At 45.4% G+C, this 21,480-nt stretch overlaps 1 protein-coding gene across 1 annotated transcript in view; it reads right to left on the bottom strand.

Annotated features, from left to right (window-relative positions):
- Positions 1 to 12,839: 12,839 nt before the first annotated feature.
- Positions 12,840 to 21,480, bottom strand: part of HS2ST1 (heparan sulfate 2-O-sulfotransferase 1) — a 161,464-nt gene continuing 152,823 nt past the window's right edge. Inside the window, exon 7 of the mRNA XM_065409556.1 lies at positions 12,840 to 13,441. Coding sequence (XP_065265628.1) covers positions 13,215 to 13,441 — 227 coding nt within the window. The 3' untranslated portion in view covers positions 12,840 to 13,214. The remainder of the gene's footprint in view (positions 13,442 to 21,480) is intronic.

The following is a 21,480-nucleotide window of genomic DNA, read 5'->3' as shown; positions in this document are numbered from 1 at the left end:
TCATTGGACCCAGACAAAAGGATTAGGTACATGGAGGAACCTGGGTGCTAACGGTGGAGCATAATAGGCTCCTAATCAAATTTTTGTTCTCTAGGAACGTCAACAACGTTTGACAGACCTAGTTTCTGATAGTCACAATCTAAGTTGTTTTCTTCTCATTAGCTGCATCTCCAGTGGTCTTAGTATGATTGGTTTTAGAAGTACATTGGTGTAGGTCTTCTCCTGTGACAGAGCGCACTCGAGGAAGGACAGGTAATCAAATCTCTCAGATTTTGGAGATGTTTCAGCACTTTCACATACAGAGCTGAGTGATTAAGGTCTTCAACTTCTCTATTGTTTGTAATTCCACTTACCGTGCTTAGAGGCAAAACATCTTTCTTCCTCTGACACTACAGGTGAGTCAATATGAGTAAAGAATGACTAGACATAGGGAGATATCGTATAAAAAATCCATCTTGATAGATATTGCCGGGTGGCTGGGGGAAATATAGAGCCTGAGCCAGGTTGTGCAGAATCACGGATGAGCTGGCTGAGATGCTTTTGGTGATGAGTCTATAATTTTTATCACAGTTAAGATTCCTGTTTTTTGTTGCATGGACTCTGTAGAAAGATGAAACTTCACAAGGAGAAACTAGATTTCTAAATAGGTTAAGTATGGGATGGATCACCTGATGTTTACCTGTTCTGTTCATTCCCTCTGGGGCACCTGGCATTGGCCACTGTCAGAAGACAGGATACTGGGCTAGATGAATTTTTGGTCTGACCCAGTATGGCTGTTCTTATGTTCTTAAGTAACTGTCAAATATCTGAGGACATTATTCCAGATCTCATAGCAATGCCTAGGGAGATAGAATTTGTACATGGACCTTAGTGAGAGATGGACTTGTCTCCGAGCATTGTATTATGATACCTAGGATATCCTAGAGTAAGGAATAGAAACCCTGCATTTTCTCTAGATTTGAACAAGGTAAGGCAAAGAGAGGGCTAAAGCCAAAAAAACCATTGGGTCTTGTACTATTCAATAGTTCCAAATAGGCCCTGAAAAACCATTAAATGTTAATAAGTTCAGAAGTCTGAAATGCCATCTTCTCCAAGAGAACAGGCTTTATTGATTCTCCCTCCATCATCTTATTACTGACCATGATCATCATCTCTGTGGAAGTGAACAGCCTGGATGCAGGGTACCACAGACTATCCTAGCATTGGTCATTTATTTTGCTCTCTTTTTCTTTTCTATGATTGCAATTTACTTCTCATAGCTCTGTTAGAGACGGTTTTATTTGGGATTCAAAATGGAGGATGATCCATTTCTCACTTAAGCTAGAACTCATATTTTAATAGTATTGACCCTGATGGCTGCAGTCTGGAATTAGCTCTGGAAAAGGAAGTAGCTGGAGATACACGAACTGGGTAACTGAAGTTGAAGGAAGCCACCTTGGTTGTTGCCACTAGGAATCCCCACAGTATAAAGTTAAATAATAATCTTTGTATAGAGACTGCAATCTTGGCTTGACATGAGTAACTAGACATGGGTGAGGCCTCATTTCTTGGGAGACAGGATTAGGGAGGTAAATGAATCAGAAGGCCGGGAACAAAATGTCTGTATTAGCTAAAATAAGGGGGAGCACCCAATGGGCAAGATAACAATGGATAAGTCTGGAGTGTAAAATGAGGTAAAGAGTAAGTTGTGCATGGACAATGCATGCTGTATAGGGATTGGTTCCTACAAAGTGACTAAGCCAATTCCAAAACCTGTGATGCAATGTACACTAAATGCAATGGATGTGTAAAGGAAGAGGTTTGCTGTGTAACTTTGGATGTGTGATATTCCCTATACCCACCTGTGCTTGAGTCTGATCAACTCAAGTGTGCTTTAATTGTATGCCAATACAGAAACCTCAGTGATGAGTTCAAAATTGAGCTAAGTTCTTGGGAACCAAGTGGATAAAGTCTTGGATGCTACTGAGAGGGGACAGACTCTCAGAAGCTATCCTGACATACTCCTGAGTGGATAAGGTCTCAAAGGCAACCCCAAGAGAGAGACATTTCTTTGCTTGTACTTTATCTGTGTTCATTGCATATTGGCTTCACACATAAGACCACACATTTTGTGTTCCACCCTGAACTGGATTACATAACTGAAGTTGCATTCTCTTTCACTTCCCCACCACATATTGACTACACTGTGGCCTTGTCTACACTACGAGAGTACTTCGATTTTAGTTAATTCGACTATGTGGAATCGATATTACTAAGTCGAACGTGTGTGTCCACACTAAGGACAGTAATTCGACTTTGTGAGACTTTGTGAGTCCACACTAACGGGGCAAGCGTCGACATTGGAAGCGGTGCACTGTGGGCAGCTATCCCACAGTTCCCGCAGTCCCCGCTGCCCATTGGAATTCTGGGTCGAGCCCCAAATGCCTTCTGGGTAAAAAAATGTGTCGAGGGTGCTTTTGGGCGCCTGTCGTCATCCGTCCGTCACTCACGCCCTCCCTCCCTCCCTCCCTGAAAGCGCCGGTGGGAAATCAGTTCGCGCGCTTTTCTGATTACTGACAGCGCGGACGCCACAGCAGTGCGAGCATGGATCCCGCTGCGACCATCGCTGCAGTTGTGGCAGTTCTCAACGCCTCGCAGCTTCTCCTCCACCTGTACCAGAGGCAGCTGCAGATCAATCATGAGAGGAGGCTACGGCACCACCGTGACGGCATGAAGTCGGACACTAGCTCCGACCTCTCTGAGAACATGAGACCCAGCGCCCAGGACATCTCGCTGTCACTGGGTCTTGTTGATACTGTTGAACGGCGATTCTGGGCCCGTGAAACAAGCACAGAATGGTGGGACCACATAGTGCTGCAGGTCTGGGATGAATCCCAGTGGCTGCGCAACTTTCGCATGCGGAAGGGGACTTTCCTCGAACTGTGTGAGTTGCTGTCCCCTGCCCTGAAGCGAAAGGACACCCGGATGCGGGCAGCCCTGACTGTCCAGAAGCGAGTGGCCATAGCCCTCTGGAAGCTCGCAACGCCAGACAGCTACCGGTCCGTCGCTAACCACTTTGGTGTGGGCAAGTCTACCGTGGGGGTTGCTGTTATGCAAGTAGCCAGGGCAATCGTCAAGCTACTGCTATCTAAGGTAGTGACCCTGGGAAACGTGGAGCTCATCAGAGATGGCTTTGCCGAGATGGGATTCCCAAACTGCGGTGGGGCTATAGATGGGACTCACATCCCTATCCTGGCACCGGACCAACAGGCCAGCCAGTACATCAACAGAAAGGGGTACTTTTCCATGGTGCTGCAAGCACTGGTGGACCATCGGGGACGTTTTACCAATATCTACGTTGGATGGCCTGGCAAGGTTCATGACGCTAGGGTGTTCAGGAACTCTGGTCTGTATAGACGGCTGCAGGAAGGTCTTTACTTCCCGGACCACAAAGTAACTGTTGGGGATGTGGAGATGCCTACAGTCATCCTCGGGGACCCTGCATACCCGCTAATGCCCTGGCTCATGAAGCCCTACACTGGCGCACTGGACTCAGGGAAAGAACTATTCAACTACCGGCTCAGCAAGTGCAGAATGGTGGTGGAGTGTGCTTTTGGCCGTCTCAAGGGGAGATGGAGAAGCCTACTCACTCGCTGTGATCTCAGCGAGACCAATATCCCCATTGTGATAGCTGCTTGCTGTGTGCTCCACAATTTGTGTGAGAGCAAGGGGGAGACCTTTATGGCGGGGTGGGAGCTTGAGGCAAATAGCCTGGCTTCTGATTACGTCCAGCCAGACAGCCGGGCGATTAGAAGATCCCAGCGGGACGCGCTGTGCATCAGGGAGGCTTTGAAAGCCAGGTTCCTGACTGAGCAGGGTCTCCAGTGACTGTTCACTTTGTGGACACAGATACTGAACCTGCCCCCGTTTCTTTACCCAGTTACTGTTGACTATCCTTCCAAGTTACATACCCCCTTCCCCACCTTCCCAACAAATAAAATCTGTTCCGTTTTGTTACTGAACAAGGTTCTCTTTCTTACTGTTTTCGCGGGAATGTTTTAAACCGGGGACGCAGACTGTGGCGGGGGGCTGGTTTATTGTTTTGATGCAAATGATGCTTCTAAACTCCGGGAATGACAGGCTCCGCAGTGCTGGATTGGTTGTTTCAACGCAGCCTGCCAGCAGTCCTGGGCGGGACTGCATGTATGTGTCGGCCAAGTGACTTTCTGGCAGGGGGCGGAGGGTAACAGATCCCCTGCTGCGTGGCTCTGTGATCCAGGATAAGGACCGCGGCAGAAGATCTGTAACTGCCCTCCCCCGCCACAAAGTCACAGATCAACCCCCTCGCACCCCAGAACATGAAAACCGCCTCCCAGACTGACCAGGGTAACTGGTGACTGTACTGTGTATGTGTCCTGATGCTGGACCTGCCCCCGCCTCTGTAGCCTGCTACAGGTGACTGTCCTGTCCAAGTAACAAACCCCTTCCCCCCCTTCAGACAGAATCCCCTCTAAAAGACACTCTCGGAAACAGTACTTAACAGAAACAGATGTTTTATTATGAACCGCACATGAAAAGGGGGGGAGGAAACTTGGACGTGGGCTATTGTGAGATGGGTAGGAAAGGGCTTTTCAAACTTTGGAACGAGAGCCTTCCATTGCTGCAGCAGTGTGCAGGGGCCGACTGAAAGTTTTAACGGCCCTTGCCGCCCCTCCTTCTTTGGACTTTTGGTGAGGGGGGTGTGGGACTTGGTGGCGGGGGAGGGCGGTTAGAGATAGACAGCAGCAGGGCTCTGTCCTCCTGCCTCCGGTCTTGCAGAACATCCACTAGGCGCCGGAGCGTCTCCGTTTGCTCCCTCATTAGTCCAAGCAGGGTTCGAGTAGCCTGCTGGTCCTCCTGGCGCCACCTCTCCTCCCGTTCCATGACTGCTCTGTGCATTTGTGACAAGTTCTCCCTCCACTGTGTCGTCTGGGCTGCCTGCTCTCGTGAGCACTCCATAAGTTCATAAAACATGTCTTCACGCGTCTTTCTCTTCCTTCTCCTAATCTGCGCTAGCCTCTGGGAGTGTGATGCCAGGCTGGGTTGGGAGACAGTCGCAGATGTGTCTGTGGGAATGGGAAAAAGGGAGTAAATTCCTGAGACAGATAAATGAAGTTGCTAACAAAGAACATAGTCTTTCTCTGTGAACAACACCATGCACTGGACCTTTCACATGCGCACACAGGACAAGGTCGAATTTTCGGCCCTCGCCTTCAGTGCCTGGGGTCTTGCAGTTGCGATCAGAGAAGCGTGGCAGGACACCTCTACTTTTGTTGCAGGAAAACATGGTAAGCCGTAGACTTGTGGCAGCTTAAAAATGTAATAGTAGCACTGGGCTCCTTTCGCACTGAATGCAAGGCCACTCTCTGCTGGCAGCAATCAGGGAAGCATGAGCTCTGCCCCTGTCCCACCACCTCGCGGCTGTCCCCGGGAAAGATCACTGTATGCTGCCCCTCTGCCGCCTCCACCGCGTGGCTGTAAAGCAGTCCCAATACTAACATTCCCCTCCCTAATTTAAAGCAGGGCGTCATGTGCGATATAACTCTAATGAGGATCTCGGAGAGCGAGAGGGGAAGAATGCTTCGGGAGACCATGCAGAGGCCAGGGCCGTATGCCGCCATGCTGTGCCGTGCCATGATCCCAGACTACTTACTGGACTCATGGCGTGGGAACGTGTGTTACCACGGTGGACCAGTTATGTTAAAATTACATGTTTAGATGTTTAAAGCACTCACTGCTTGATCCTTCCCCTGATTCGGTGTCCGGGGTAACGGCTGTGGATGGTTGGTAGGGGATCTCGGTAAGGGTGATGAAGAGCTCCTGGCTGTCGGGGAAATCAGTGGTGCAAGCGCTGTCGACTGCCTCGTCCTCCTCATCTCCTTCCTCATCTTCCCCGTCCGCTAACATTTCCGACGAGGAACCGGCCGTGGACAGTATCCCATCCTCTGAGTCCACGGTCACTGGTGGGGTAGTGGTGGCGGCCGCACCTAGGATGGAATGCAGTGCCTCGTAGAAACGTGATGTGTGGGGCTGGGATCCGGAGCGTCGGTTTGCCTCTTTGGTTTTTTGGTAGCCTTGTCTCAGCTCCTTGATTTTCACGCGGCACTGCGTTGCATCCCGGCTGTATCCTCTCTCTGCCATGGCTTTAGAGATCTTCTCGTAGATCTTTGCATTCCTTCTTTTGGAGCGCAGCTCTGAAAGCACGGACTCATCGCCCCACACAGCGATGAGATCCAAGACTTCCCGATCAGTCCATGCTGGGGCCCTCTTTCTATTAGATTGCACGGCCATCTCTGCTGGAGAGCTCTGCATCGTTGCCAGTGCTGCTGAGCTCTCCACGCTGTCCAAACAGAAAATGAGATTCAAACTGCCCAGACAGGAAAAGGAATTCAAATTTTCCCGGGGCTTTTCCTGTGTGGCTGGTCAGAGCATCCGAGCTCGAAGTGCTGTCCAGAGCGTCAACAGAGTGGTGCACTGTGGGATAGCTCCCGGAGCTATTACCGTCGATTTCCATCCACACCTAGCCTAATTCGATATTGCCATTTCGAATTTAGCGCTACTCCTCTCGTTTTCGAGGAGTACAGAAGTCGAATTTAAGACAGCTCTATGTCGAATTAAATAGCTTCGTGGTGTGGACGGGTGCGGGGTTAATTCGATGTAACGGCGCTAAATTCGATATAAACTCCTAGTGTAGACCAGCAGTCCTGACCAAGCTGGGCAATAACTTAACGAGTGTGTCAGTCATCTGAGCCATCCATCATTTTAAATTTTATTTTATTCTAAATAAAGGAAGCAAAAGACTAATACTTTGTGCCAACAGACTCAACCAATGTTTATCAAGATAAATTTATGGTTTTTAAGGCTGGGAAGGACAAGTATGATCATCTTCTCTGACTCTTTTGCATAACACAGGCCATGGAATTTCACTTAATTCCTGCATCAGGCTCAAAACTTCTAGTTAAGCTAGAGCATAGAAACTTCTGTATCAAATTTGCAACATTTGAGACTTCCTGGACTTACAAAAAATAAACAATGAATTCTGTTTTGTTCCCAACATAGGAAAGTGGTTTTCCTTTATTATTTAAATTGATATCAGCATTAGAAATAAGAACCACGATCAAGAAACATCATTTTAACTCAGAGGACAAATTCATATCAAATTGCAGGATGTTGCAATACATATAAAGGGTGTTTGAGCAGTCTACGGCTCAAATACATGCAAATCAAGTATTTCTTAAATATCAAAGAAATATGATCCATACAAACTACAGCCACAATTCCCAAGCCTAATATTACTATTTTAAGATATATATTACTCTATTTGGCTTGAAACTTTCATTATAGTTACTGAGACGTGTGGGTCATTCCTCATGCAGCCATATTTATATTTATTCTTATTATAAAAAGTTAATGCTTGAGTGTGCAGCAAGCCCAAGAGTGTAGTATCCAGAATAAATCTTGTAAGTGTCTAGAAAATGGACAGAGTCTATTTACCACAGTATTTTTCATTTGTATGGGTGATACAGTGGGTCATTATGACAAGGTGAAAGGTCTTTAAGCCTTCATTTTTAAGCCACAGGTGTTCTTTGTAGAGATTTTTTTTAATAAAGAATATTATTGGTCCTTTAAATTAGCTCTTATTGCAAGTTACCACATCTGTGCTATGTGGTAATGAAGCAGGGAGAGAGGTCATAGCGGGGGACCTGTACTTGAAGAAAACATCTGGACATTGCTTTGAGATTCACTAGCAGCTTATATTTTATTAAGCAATAAGGAAATTTATACTAAATTCAACTGTAAGATTTAGACAGGTTAACAGGTTAATAAAAGTAAAATGAAAAAGCAAGAAGTGGAAAAATTTAGCACGGTCTTCCCAATTAATTCCAATTCAAGAGATTAAATTATCCATAAAATGGCAGCATTCATTTTATAAGATTCCTTGGGCAATTAATATGTTGATATATTATTGTGATATTTTCTCTTTTACAGTAGAGCTCACATTAATTACTAATATACTATGTAGTGAGCTATATGCCTCTTTCTGGGCAATAGTTATTTCTGTTACTACATCATTCAGTTCTGGAAAAGATGCCTTTAGAGGATGAACTTGTATCCTTTTACAGGCCACAGTCTCTGTCTCTCTCTCAACTTCCCATTGGCTGATAAAAGGCAAAAGATATACAAGTCTGTATGCAACAATTGAACCTGCGAGGATAACAAAGATCAGTTTTAAGGCTGGATTTTGTCTATCTATCTAGAGAGATATACATAGAGAGAGAAGAATTCGGGAAAAAGTCTACTCATCAATGCAAGAGACATTTAACCTTCAATGGACTCCTCAGCGGGAAGTAGCACTAAACTTAAAGGGCTGAAACTCTATGTGACAGTTGGTTCTCAACTAGTAATGCTCTGGCTAAATATTTAAGAACTATCCTATTAAGTAATCAAAGCTAACACATTAGCTGAGTCAGTTGACTGACTATTCAGCTACTTGAGACAGCTGCTTCATGGAGCAGAAGGGCTAGAAATGTTTATAAACACATTTAGCAAGTCCTACATTGAGAGTACCACTGGATAGTGCGCTCATGAGATCTTCTCAGTTGAAAATATTTACATTTGCAGCTGCCAATACCACATTTTTATTGTATATACCACACTCATCCACATAGTATCTGAGCACCTTCCGGTAAAGCATTAAGCACTGTGATCACCATCTCTCACATATATGTTCTCTCATGCTCTCCTCATGGTAAGAGGCATGTGCATTTCAGTCCATTGCTTAAATGTCAACCTATTTCATTCTTACAAATCTTACTTTTTATTACACAGAGCTTCTTTCCACTGACACTTCCATTATAACATACACCCTATATGCAATTTATTAATTTCCAATCAGAGATTCCAATGCAAGTGATACAGGGCTATACATTTCAGTTTACTAACAGCAGTTTTAATAAAATAATCCCACAAACAAGTTATAAAAACTATTATAGATCAACCACAATGGAAACTGCTCCAGCAACAATGGCTGCAAGTGAAGTTCATTATAATGTATATTGATGCCTGCTAGAAAAATATCATTGCGAACGGTACATGAAAAATATTAAGACAGGACACAGGACTTTTTTTCCCCTTCCCACTGGGTGTTTTATTTTATAGCATTTGCATCAGTAATCAACACTTCAACAACAGAAGCTGGCATGATAGTGAGGAAAATTGAGTAATTCTCTCTCAAACAAATGTGACAAAATGGTTTCACATCGGGATAATATTGCACAAATGAATCAATATATGGAGAGAGAGGAAAAAGAGCAGGAGTGAGCATCTTCAACATGGATTGTGAGGAAAAAAGGCACTATTTAGCTGTGTGTGTGTGTAGTTAAAAAGTAAAAGTCATGAGGCACAATCCATGTTTCTCAAAGTTACATTCAGTACTGCTTTAGAGATGCTCACAAACCTAACTCTCTTAATACAGAAGCTACAGAAAATTTATGATCTAGTATTAGACAGTACAAGTGTCTAAACACATTTATAATTACCGTATGTGCTATCAAAGTCTTCACAAAGAGGGCTCAATTGATAAATAGCGCTGCAAGAGTTACATAGCTGCATGGGCTTAAAGTACAGAATATATCCCGACAACTAATCACCCATTACAATTTCTGCAAGTCTGATCTCCAGTAGTCATAAAATAAGCTCTACTTTTAAAGAGCTAAACTGGCAGTGCACTTTGAAACAGGTTTTTCATCTGGCTGCCTAAGCAGCACAGTTTAGACAGCATCACAAACATTTCTTTTTATATATACCTTTTCAATACCAGTGAAATTGATGCAAAAACATAATAGCAATTGGACCTCCCTTGACATAAACAGCACTAATGTAAAGTTATAGTAGGCAAATGTGTACTATTGGAACGCAGAAGCAGCTAAACATCTTAAGAAATGTGAAATATCTAGAAAAAGCATTCCAAACTCCCAGACAGACTGCTTCCCCTTTGCTACATTCTAAAAGTATAAACTGTGATTCCTGTTTTAAATCATCTAAGAGGAATTCATGATGTGTATAATAAACAGAATATTTGAACATAAATCCACGCACTGTACATAGCATTGATTTTGGGGCTTCCATTTCCTAAAATATTTTAAATATTGTGCATGAACACAAAGGGTGAAATCCTGGCAACATTAAAGTCAATGGCAGAGCTCCCACTGACTTTAAAGGGCCAGAATTTCACCCCAAATTGCTCCCATAAAGCAAATCTCTTCCTGCTACCTCTGCATACAGCCCCCATTGACTTCAATGGGGGATGTGCATGCAAAAGGCTGCATAATCAAGTCCAACGATCACACCATCTGCAAGTCACTAAATTTCACTGGACTCATTAGGGGAAAAGTACTGAGACAAATTCTCACTTATATACTGTAAATTACTTTTAATAACCAGTGATTTGGAGAATTACAGAATACAAGAATAGAGTAGGTTATTAAAAATGTGTAAAGTTGATTATCCCTTTAAGAAGCAGAAGTTTGACTGTTTGAGGTCAAAGGATTTTAAAATACTCCCTGAATGAATTATTTCATATGATATAAAAGTAGCCACAATTTTGATTCCTCCTCCACCCCAACATGTAATTAATTAATATTTTTAAATTAGTAAGTTTCTAAAGAAATGCATATTTCTGTATCATGACTCTCAATTTTATCAATTCACAGCAAATAGAGGACAGGAGTTGTATTATGTGAGGAAATAAAAGATTTTTTCCATGATGTGAACTACGAAAAATAAATGTCTCCTTTAAAATGGAGACATTTAATGTATTTTTAAGATGACTATTGGCAGAAGAGGAGCAGAAGTTCAAAAACTATATTTATATGATTATATCCTGGCAAAACTTCCACTGATTTCAGCAGGGCCAGACCCATAGTTTTCTTCTCAAACTAAGGCATTTGTTTGCATGTTTAAATGCCTTATTTCGTTAGCTAGTTGGGTACTGTGTTTTCACTTTGCATCTGTTCAGAGATATTCTGAAAATTTTACAAAAGGATCGAGAAAATAAGGTGCTTTAAGCAAATAAATCCAAATTATATGGGGGACAAAATGTGATCTGCCCTAAAAATGTTCATTTTTTTAAATGATAAATATCCACTGTATTTCCAAAATTTACCAGTCTAACAGAAAATTTCAGAACTGCAGTAGCCACTCTATGATGACTCTCCAGTACTTCTTGTCCAGCTAGACAACCAGCTAGTAGAAGAAACATAAATCAAGTAGCAAATCCTGTTCCCCAGTGATGTGTTGGCATCATTAATGAAGCTGATACACAGGAAAGGAATCAAGCAAAATCCTGTCTGGTACATGCTACATAAATCAGTAATCAGAAAGAAAGATCCACCAGTACCTAATTGAGGCGAACAGCTATTTGAGAAAAGTTTTTTTTTTTTTTAAATCTCAAAAGAAAAGGTCCAAAGGATAGTAAAGCAAATTTAAAATTAGTACTGGATAGTGGATCAATTAATCTTTTCATAATTGGATCATTGTGTTTTTGGCAGCAAACATCCAATGTACACATGATTTTCAACTCCCAATCATTTTCATATTACAAAAAACAAATGCATTAAAGAAACTCCATCTTAATAACTTTACACTATTGCTTTAAGCACCATCCTTAGAGATTCAGATACGTCACATTATCTCCTTCCCCCCACCCCAATCAAACCCAGGGAAACTAATTTTTATAAACTGAAGGTGAAAAAAGGGGTAATTACTGTGATTTTTAAAAAAGTTACATGTAGGTATTCACTGCAGTTTGTTAAAACACAGTGTCCCCAGTACCCAAACATCTGTTCACTAATCAACTTCACTTAATCTACCAGGTGTTTCAAGCTGCTAATAACGGCAAATCATACAAGTTTACAATAGTGATGTAAGGCGGTTACATAAACACATTTATGTCAAGTTCACCGTGTCTCAACCACACATTTGATTTTCTTTTTCCTCTTTCAAATGTTATAAAAAGATACAGACTAATTTTAGGTAAAGAGAACTTCTGGACAATGTGCTGTGTTAGTAAAGTTGTAGAGGTCATTGAAGTGCATTTCAGTGATGTCCAACAGTTAACTAAAATAGGAAGCAGAACAGCAGATGAGATGGTTTTTACTTCACATGTAACAAAACTGGTGCAAAAACCACTTTCAGCTAATTACTTGTAACCTTTTGGTCCAAATACATAAAATATGCAGTATTTACAGCATTTTACTCCTTTTGTAAATGCAATGCTTTAAAACACATTATAAAGCACCTTAGTAAAAATATTCTACAGGTAAAAGTATAGAAGAAGTAGGAAAACCCAAACCATACCACAGCTCACTAATGGAGTCATAATATGGATTCACCAATATCTCAGTTTACAGTCATTACGAAGAATCCATGGAGCAACTTGATACTGAATTTACTAGGGTTTTTTTATACTGATGTATAAGCATTAACTAGAACTGCAGGCAATGCCAACTTTCTTTGCAGAATTTTCCCAACTTCAGTTGGCAGTTGGGGTGAGGGAGGAAAAGGAAATACTGCCTTGATTCTCTTTTTACAATATTAATATGGAAATTATTTTTTAAAAACACTAATGATTAGTTATAACTTTTCTTTTTAATAAAACCACATTTATATATGGGCAAATCCAGCAGCAGCATTTCTTAGCAGAACACGATTGACCATTCCAATGAATATCATGTAACATGACTCACAAAAACAAAGCACAGATGTCAACCAGTTATTAACACTATTCATAATTGTATACAACCAAAATCTCCATGTAGAAGCTGGGAAAACAATTGATTTCTTGTTTACAGAAGTTTAAATGAAAATAAATTGCTCTGAGAATCAACAACAGCATAAACAGAAGCATTTTTTGTTTATATTTTCAACCAAAACCTCTGTGCAGTTAATATCTGTAAAGGAAAATGTAGGTTTCTTCAGGGAAAGGGTAGTAACTCCCACTGAAACTATTAGTTAGATAAAAGAACTGAAGCTTAAGTCAAGTATCCAACACCTTTGGTGTGATCCACAGCCCACTTTCCTCAGCTCTAGAGAGAAATACCTCAGAGGTCTACCAGCAAACTATTTTCCAGGGCTGAGAACTAAGATGACAAAGTGACCAAAGGTTTAGTCCATTAATCTAACAGTATACCTTGTTCTTAGTTAGACTTAGGGTAAATCTTTTCATAGAAAAAGTTTTGCGTCAGAATATACAATTCTCCATCTTTTTCCCGAACTGCATGTGCTCTGACAAACTGAAATTGCTCCAGTGCAAATTCATAGAACTCATTCTCCATTTTCCAAATTTCCGACTGCTGCAGCTTGGCAATGGTTTCTTTTGTTGGGAGCTTTTTCTCTGTTGTTTTCCTAAGATGAGACTTTTTTCCTAAATGGAAAATGAAAGCAGTTATAACTCCACTTGCACTTACAAGTTTAAATAATTCCAGAATTGTACCGTACAGGCTGCAGTTGTTTTATTTGCACAGTTTCTTCAATCAACATTTTGATAAATTGTATCAAAATTGATAGAACTCAATCCCGAAATTAATATAACCATGTGGGACCGGTAAATTGAAACCTCTGCCACTAAGCATTAATGCATTTTGCATTAGTGTTTTCTCAGAGAACCTGCTCCTCACTCCATGCAAAGGACTCAGTTAATAAAGCCCCAAACAGGAAATAATCACTTAGTGAATTGTGTTACCCCACATAATGGACCTTTAAGATCTTTATTTCAAACTTGATTAATATCTACTTGGAAATTACTATGGATACTAAATACTAAGAAATTAAGAAAATTCAAAGCCAGAAGCATCTACTACCAGGAAAGCTGGTTCAGAGAACACACTTTGTTTAAGATGCAGCTTTACTAATTTTAACACTGACTATCACTCTTCATAAGAGCGATAGTTGAAAAATTAAAAAAACTGCATATAAAATGTTAATTTTGCATATTTAGTGGCTTCTAAACAATAATCTTGTCCCTCTTCCTGTTCAGAGGCAGAAGTCCTGCCCAGAGTCCTACATCATCACATGCAGCAGGGCCAACAGCAGCTACCTAGAGAGGGTTCAGCTATTTCTAACGGCAGCAGTCTATGATAACCAAAGGAGAGGAGAAACATGCATCTGTATGTCCATAGCCCAAACAATCTGATGCAGGATGGGGACAAAAAGCCCTTGCAAAGGTAAAACATCAGGGCAAATAGGTAGGAGCATGCTAAAAACAAACCAAAACCCAGCAGCTAGAGGTCCAATTTGAAATAGACTTTGGGAGGCTGTAAGTCTCATGGGGTATGCCTACACTGCGCTTTACAATCTAGAGCAGCAAGTCTCAGCTGTGGAAATACTTGGGTCAGGATGGAGCTCAGGCTCTGAAGCCTGGGGAAAAGGGTGGGCTTCAAAGACTGAGCTCCAGCCGAAGCATCTATCCAGCTGTTTTTAGCACCCAAGCACAAGCCCGGGTCTGTAGATCTGGGCTCTGAGACTTGCTGCCACAGGTTTTAAAACACAGTGTAGACATACCCATCGTGACTTTATGGGCCTCCAAACGTACAGGTACCTTCAGACACAGGTAAAATGGGCATTCTCTATGCCTGCCAGAAGGGGATTTAGATTTAGTATAATCCAACGTCATGCTCTTTGGAGATGTGAATGTTTCTTCATCTTGGTTTGGAAAGTGCTCGCCACTTGGGTGCTACAACAGTAGAAGTAATAAAAAATGGTTACTAACCTTTCCGTAACTGTTGTTCTTCGAGATGTGTTGCTTATGTCCATTCCACATTAGGTGTATGTGCACCGTTGCCAGAGATTTTTCTCTCAGTGGTATCCGTCAGGTCGGCTCTTGCACCCTTTGGTGCCGCACACTTCTGCACCAGTATAAGGGGCGTCATCGGCCCCGCACCCTCTCAGTTCCTTCTTGCTGCCTAACTCCGACAGACGGGAAGGAGGGTGGGTTGTGGAATGTACATGAGCAACATCTCAAAGAACAGTAGTTATGGAAAGGTTAGTAACCGTTTTTCTTCTTTGAGTGCTTGCTCATGTCCATTCCACATTAGGTGACTCACAAGCAGTACCCAAGGAGGTAGGCTTGGAGTTCATGGGCATGCGGATTGTAACACTGCTCTCCCAAACCTGGAATCACCTCCAGCCTGCTGGGTGATGGCATAGTAGGAGGAGAAGGCATGCACTTGAATCAGGACCTGGGCCAGAAATGCCGCCAATGAGCCCTGAGCTCTTGTCGAATGAGTAGTCAAGATAGCAGGAAGTGGAATATCTGCCTACTCGTAGCACACTTGAACACAGGAGATTATCCAAGATGAAATTCTCTGGGCTGAAACTGACAGGCCTTTCATTCTCTCTGCTACTGCCACAAAGAGTTGTATAGATCTACAGAATGCGTCTGACAAAGTGGGTATTCATCCATGAAAGCTTATGCTCCAATACGTCTGTCAGTCTATAAGGTGCCACAGGACTCTGTCGCTTTTTACAGATCCAGACTAACACAGCTACCCCTCTGATACTTGACAGAATGGTTTAGTCCACTCAATGTAAAAGGCTAGGGAACATCTGACATGCAATGAGTGAAGCTGCCATTCTTCTGAATTCCTGTGTGGTTTCAGGTAGAAAACTGGCAGGAAAATGGCCTGGTTACTATAGAACTGCAAAACCATCTTCTGCAGGAATGCTAGGTGGGGGGCGCAGTTGAACTTTGTCCTTGATGAACACAGTGTATAGTGGTTCTGATGCAAGGGCCCTGACTTCTGAGACGCTTCTGGCTGAGGTATTCACTATCACGAAGGCAGCCTTCCAGGAGAGAAACAGCAGAGAGCATGATGCTAGCGGCTCAAAGGGAGGGCCTATGAGTCTTGACAGGACCAGGTTTAAATCCCACAGGGAAATCGGCTCACAAATCTGAGGGTAAAGTCTCTCTAACCCTTTAAGAAAGCAGATGGACATCTTGTGCAAGAAAACTGACCTACAGTTCACTGGCAGCTGGAAGGCTGAGATTGCCGCTAGGTGTACCATGATAGATGCAACAGCCAGACTTTGCTGTTTTAGGTGGAGCAGGTATTCCACTATAGATTTAAAGGAAGACCGAGTGAGTTGGAGATAGACCTCGTTAGGAAGACAATATTGAAAAACGCTTCCATTTGGCCAAATAGGTAGCCCTAGTAGATGGCGTCCTACTACCTAGCAAGACCTAGCGGACTTGTTCTGAACAGGCTTGTTCCTCCAGGCGCAACCATGGAGTTTCCACAAGATCAGGTGAAGGGCTCCGAGGTTCAGGTGGAGTAAACAGCCCTGGATCTTGTGAGATTAGGTGCATTACTGACAAGTCTAGCAGCATGCTGAACCAGTGTTGGCATGGCGATACCAGGGCTATTAAAATAATGCTCGCCTTGTCCTGCTTGATTTTCAGAAGGACCTTGTATACAAGAGGAACTGAAGGACATTCATAAAATAGGAGATCGGTCCATAGAAGCAGGAAGGCATCTGAAAGGGACCTCGGGCTATGACCATGAAGCGAGCAAAACTAATGGTATTTCTTGTTCTGCCTGGTTGCAAACAAATCTATCTGGGGAGATCCCCATCTTTGGAAGATGAACCTAGTGGCCTGGTGAGAGGAGAAAGATCAGCTGAGGTGATCTGCCTGGGCGTTCTGAGCTCCCAGAAGATGGATAGCCTCAAAGCGAATGGAGTGCTTCATGCAGAAGTCCCATAGATGGACGGCCTCCTGACACAGGACAGAGGAACATGCTCCTCCCTGCTTGTTGATGTAGAACATGACTGTGTTGTCCGTAAGTACTCACACTACTTTGCCTGTGATTTGGGGAAGAAACACTTGGTAAGCTAAGCGGACCGCTCTGAGCTCTCTGACATTTATGTGTAGGGAGAGCTCTTTGTGGATCCACCAACCCTGTGGTCTTAGGAGGTCGAAATGGGCTCCCAACCTAGATCGGAAGCATCTGAAATTAAGGACACTGATGGCTGGGGGATGACAAAGGGAATGCCCGCCATAGCTGGTTGGGGGTCCTTCCACCAGTTGAGAGAGGCAAGGACCGGAGCTGGAACTGTAAGCACAAGAAGCTGAGAAGCAGTCAAGTTGCTGAGCCCTGAAATGCTTCCTTGAGGGAGGCAGAGCATAGAGGCCCAGGGACCTGAGGATAGCCCTGGAGTCGTTCAGGCCATGAAGCTTTGTGTCTGTTTGCTCTGAAAACAATGAGGTACCCTCGAATGGGAGATCTTGGATTGACTGTTGGACCTTTTATGGTAGCCCTAAGGATTGCAGCCAAACATTAGCCTCAAGACCACTGTGGAAGCCATCGTTCTGGCTACTGCAACAGCTGCGTCCAGGGTTGCCTGGAGTGAGGCTCTGACTATGTTCTTTTCCTCCTCTAAGAAGGCAGAGAACTCTTGCATGGAGCCCTGAGGCAGCGAGTCCTTAAATTTTGTCAAAGAATCTCACATATTATAATCGTACCTCTCCAGCAGGGCTTGCTGGTTCAAGATACAAAGTTGCAATCTGCCTGTTGAATAAATTTTTCTGCCAAACAGATCTAGTTTCTTTAAGCCTTTCTGTTTGAGGGTAGTGCTTGTCTGGCCCTCTCATTGGCTGCTGTTACGACTAGGGACTCAGGAGGAGGATGAGAATATAAGTATTGGTACCAATTGGATGGCACATAGTATTTCTTCTCTGCCCTTTTCAAAGTGGGAGGAAGAGAAGATGGGGTCTGCCACAGGACTCTGATCAGACCATAACAACCTTGTTGATGGGAGGGCCACCTCAGATGGTGATGCAATGAGCTGCTCAGTCAAGGTGGTCTCGTTTGGGGAGGAAGAGGCCTGTACTGGAGGGGGAGCTTCCTCCTCTTCTTCTGCCCTGATTACACACATTGGACACACATCTTGTGTGTTGGTACTGGACTTGGTACTAGAGTCGGGGTCCGATGCTGAATGGAGCCATGCAGGAGCCCACCTCTTGGACGCCACTGAGTAGGACTGGTGGGATGTAGGATGGATAACAGCAACAGCTCTTGGGATGGGTGTAGGGCTCCACCTCAGACTGAAGAAACGTCCTCCTGAGGTGACCACAGGGGACCAGTACCCCTTATTTCCGCCAGTTGGTGCTGAGGGTCCAGGGACCGGTGCTGGACCAGGAAAGACCTCACAGATGAAACATGGCCTGGCTTGCCTTCGGAAGATACCCGGTACCAGGAAAGAGCTTGGAGCCCCTTGCTCTTTTCTGCTCATGCTCATCGGAGCCGGAGGTTGTGGCACTGGAGTCGGCGGTACTGGGAGAGAGAGATCCCTGGCTGCTGCAAAGGCCTCTGGGGTAGAAGGCACTGTGATGACTTCCTGACATCTGCGGGGGGTTGGGGGGAGGGAGGGAAAGGTGGTCTTGCACCGAAATCAATGGCCCTCAAGGCGGAGACAACAGTGCTGCCATTGGACCGGGGTGGAGAAGTGGCCGGCGTGGAGCACACTCCACTGCCTTCCCCGTTTGCCTTACCTCAGCACTAGGGAGCATCTTCTCTCAGATCACTGCTTCTTATGTTTTTCCCTCAGTACCAGAGATGGAAAACAGTGCCAAGAAGCGCATGGTGCCGGAGAGGTGCTTCACAGCGAAGCTGAAGTGCTCGCTGCAGAATCTGAGCTGCTTGGCTCCGACGCCAGTCTAAGAGTGGCTTCCGTTAGGATAGCCCTCAGCGTTGCCTCTCTGTCTTTCTTCATATGAGGCTTAAAGTCCCGACAGATCTGACAGCGCTCTCGTACATGAAGCTCTCCCAGAGGCTTTGGACAACTGGAGTGTGGGTCGCTCACCGGTATAGGCTTGCTACAGGAGGTACAAGGTTCGAAGCCTGGGGCCCGGGACATGCCCAGCTCCAGGGGCAAAGGGAGCCCCTCTACACTAAAGAAGAGGGACTAATGACTTACACTAGTATTATTTACACTATTTACACTACTACTAACTGAAGACTAATAAACTAAGCTGAAGAGAAAATACCACTGAAACACCTTGCCAAAGCAAGAGATGTTCCAGCAACTGTCACAGGCGGTAAGAAGGAAAGGACAGTTACCTGTTCCATAACTGGCGTTCTTCGAGATGTTTTGCTCAGGTGTATTGCACTATAGGTATGCGTGCTCGCCACGTGCACTGGTGCCGGAAGTTTTTCCCTTAGCAGTACCTGTACTGGAGGAGCACCGCTGCGACCCCTGGAGTAGTGCCGGTATATCGCACCATAAAGGGGGCTGTGTGCTCCCCCCACCCTCAGTTCCTTCTTGCCAAACAACTCCGACAGAGGGGAAGGAGGGCGGGATGTGGACTACATCTGAGCAACACATCTCGAAGAACGCCAGTTACGGAACAGGTAACTGTCCTTTTTTCTTCGAGTGATTGCTCATGTGTATTTCACTATAGGTGACTCCAAGCTATACCTGATGGAGGTGGGTAGGAGTTTAAGCGTTAAGTTTTAAGGGTTACCCGGGCGGAGCACCGCCCTACCAAACCCTGCGTAATCCTGTGTTTGGGAGATGATCACATAGTGCGATGAGAAGGTATGGACAGAGGACCACATAGCAACCCTACATATGTCCTGAATAGGGATGTGAGCCACATAGGCCGCTGATGAGGCCTGGGCTCTTGTCGAATGAGCCTTCACTATAGGAGGCGGGGGAATCCCTGCCAGGTCGTAACAGGCGCGAATGCATGAGGTGATCCAGCGGGAGATCCTCTGGGTGGAGACCGGATGCCCCCTCATGCGCTCGGCTGATGCAATAAACAGCTGGAGGGGGACTTCCTAAATGGCCTGGTTCTGTCTAGGTAAAAAGCCAGCGCTCTACGCACAGCTAACATGTGCAGGCGTCGTTCCTCATTGGAGGAATGGGGCTTAGGACAGAGGACCGGGTGGAAAATATCCTGATCCATGTGAAAAGCCGAGACTACCTTCGGCACGAAGGCGGGGTGAGGGCGGAGCTGAACCTTGTCCTTATGGAAGACCGTATACCGTGGTTCAGAGGTCAGGGCCCTGAGCTCGGAGACCCGGCGGGCTGAGGCGATAGCCACTAAGAACGCCACTTTCCATGATAAGTGGGACCACAAACATGTGGCTCAGGGCTCGAAAGGAGGCCCTGTGAGGCGGGAGAGCACTAGGTTCAGGTCCCAGAGTGGGACCGGGGGTCTGGCGTAAGGGAATGCCCGATCTAACCCTTTTAGAAACCGGGACATCACGTGATGTGAAAACACCAAAAGGCCCTGCACCCTGATCGAGGAGGGCGCCAGCCCTTGGGTCCTAAGGGACAGGAGATAATCGAGGGCCAGCTGGATAGATGCGGTAGAGGGAGAGGAACCTCTATCTCTCGCCCACATAGAGAACAGATACCATTTGGCCAGGTAGGTTCGATGTGTGGCGGGTTTCCTACTTGCCAGCAGGACCCGTCTCACATCCTCAGAACTCTCCCTTCCTCCTCATTCAACCACGGAGCAGCCACGCTGTCAAGTGGAGCGGGGCCAGGTTGGGGTGGAGGAGACGACCTTCCTCTTGGGAGAGGAGGTCCGGGCGGAGCGGCAGCCTGCAAGGGGGGGCCGCTAAGAGTTGCAGTAGGGTCCTGTACCAGTGTTGACGGGCCCAGTCCGGGGCTATGAGGATAACCTGCGCCCCGTCTGACTTCACCTTCTGTAGGACCCTGTCTATCGGGGGAAGGGCGGGAAGGCGTACAACAGGGGCCCCGACCATGGGAGCAGGAACGCATCTGATATCGCACCATCGCCCTCTCCCGCCCTGGAGCAGAATCGGGGACACAGGTGATTCTGGGCGATGGCGAACAGGTCTACTTGGGGAGTACCCCACTGTAGGAAGATCCACCTGGCCACCTCCCTGTGCAGGGACCACTCGTGCTGTTGGGAGAAAACCCTGCTCAGGTGGTCCGCGAGCGTGTTGCTCTTGCCGGGCAGGTAAAAGGCCCGCAGGAGGATGTCGTGGGCTATACAGAATTCCCACAGGAGCTGGGCTTCCTGGCGTAAGGCCCGGGAACGCGTGCCCCCTTGCTTGTTTACATAATACATGGCTGTCGTATTGTCCGTGAGGACTCTGACCACCTTCCCTGGTATGTGCTGGCGGAAGGCAACGCATGCCAGGCGCACAGCCCTGAGCTCCCTGACATTTATGTGCAGGGTCAGTTCCTCGGGTGACCACATACCCTGGGTCTTGAAGCCCCCCACGTGGGCTCCCCAGCCCAGGTCCGAGGCATCCAACACTAGGTCTAGTGAGGGAGGGGGCTCTCGGAAGGGGATATCCCGAAGCATGTTGCTCGGGAGGGACCACCATTGCAGGCTTGCCACCACCGTTGGCGGCACCGTGAGAACCTTGTCCAGGCCGTCCCTGGCCTGGGAGTACCGGAAGGCCAGCCAAAGCTGAAGGGGCCTCA

This window comes from Emys orbicularis, chromosome 8 (genome assembly GCF_028017835.1).
Source record: "Emys orbicularis isolate rEmyOrb1 chromosome 8, rEmyOrb1.hap1, whole genome shotgun sequence".
NCBI lineage: Eukaryota > Metazoa > Chordata > Testudines > Emydidae > Emys > Emys orbicularis.
This window is presented reverse-complemented; position numbering and strand designations above follow the sequence as displayed.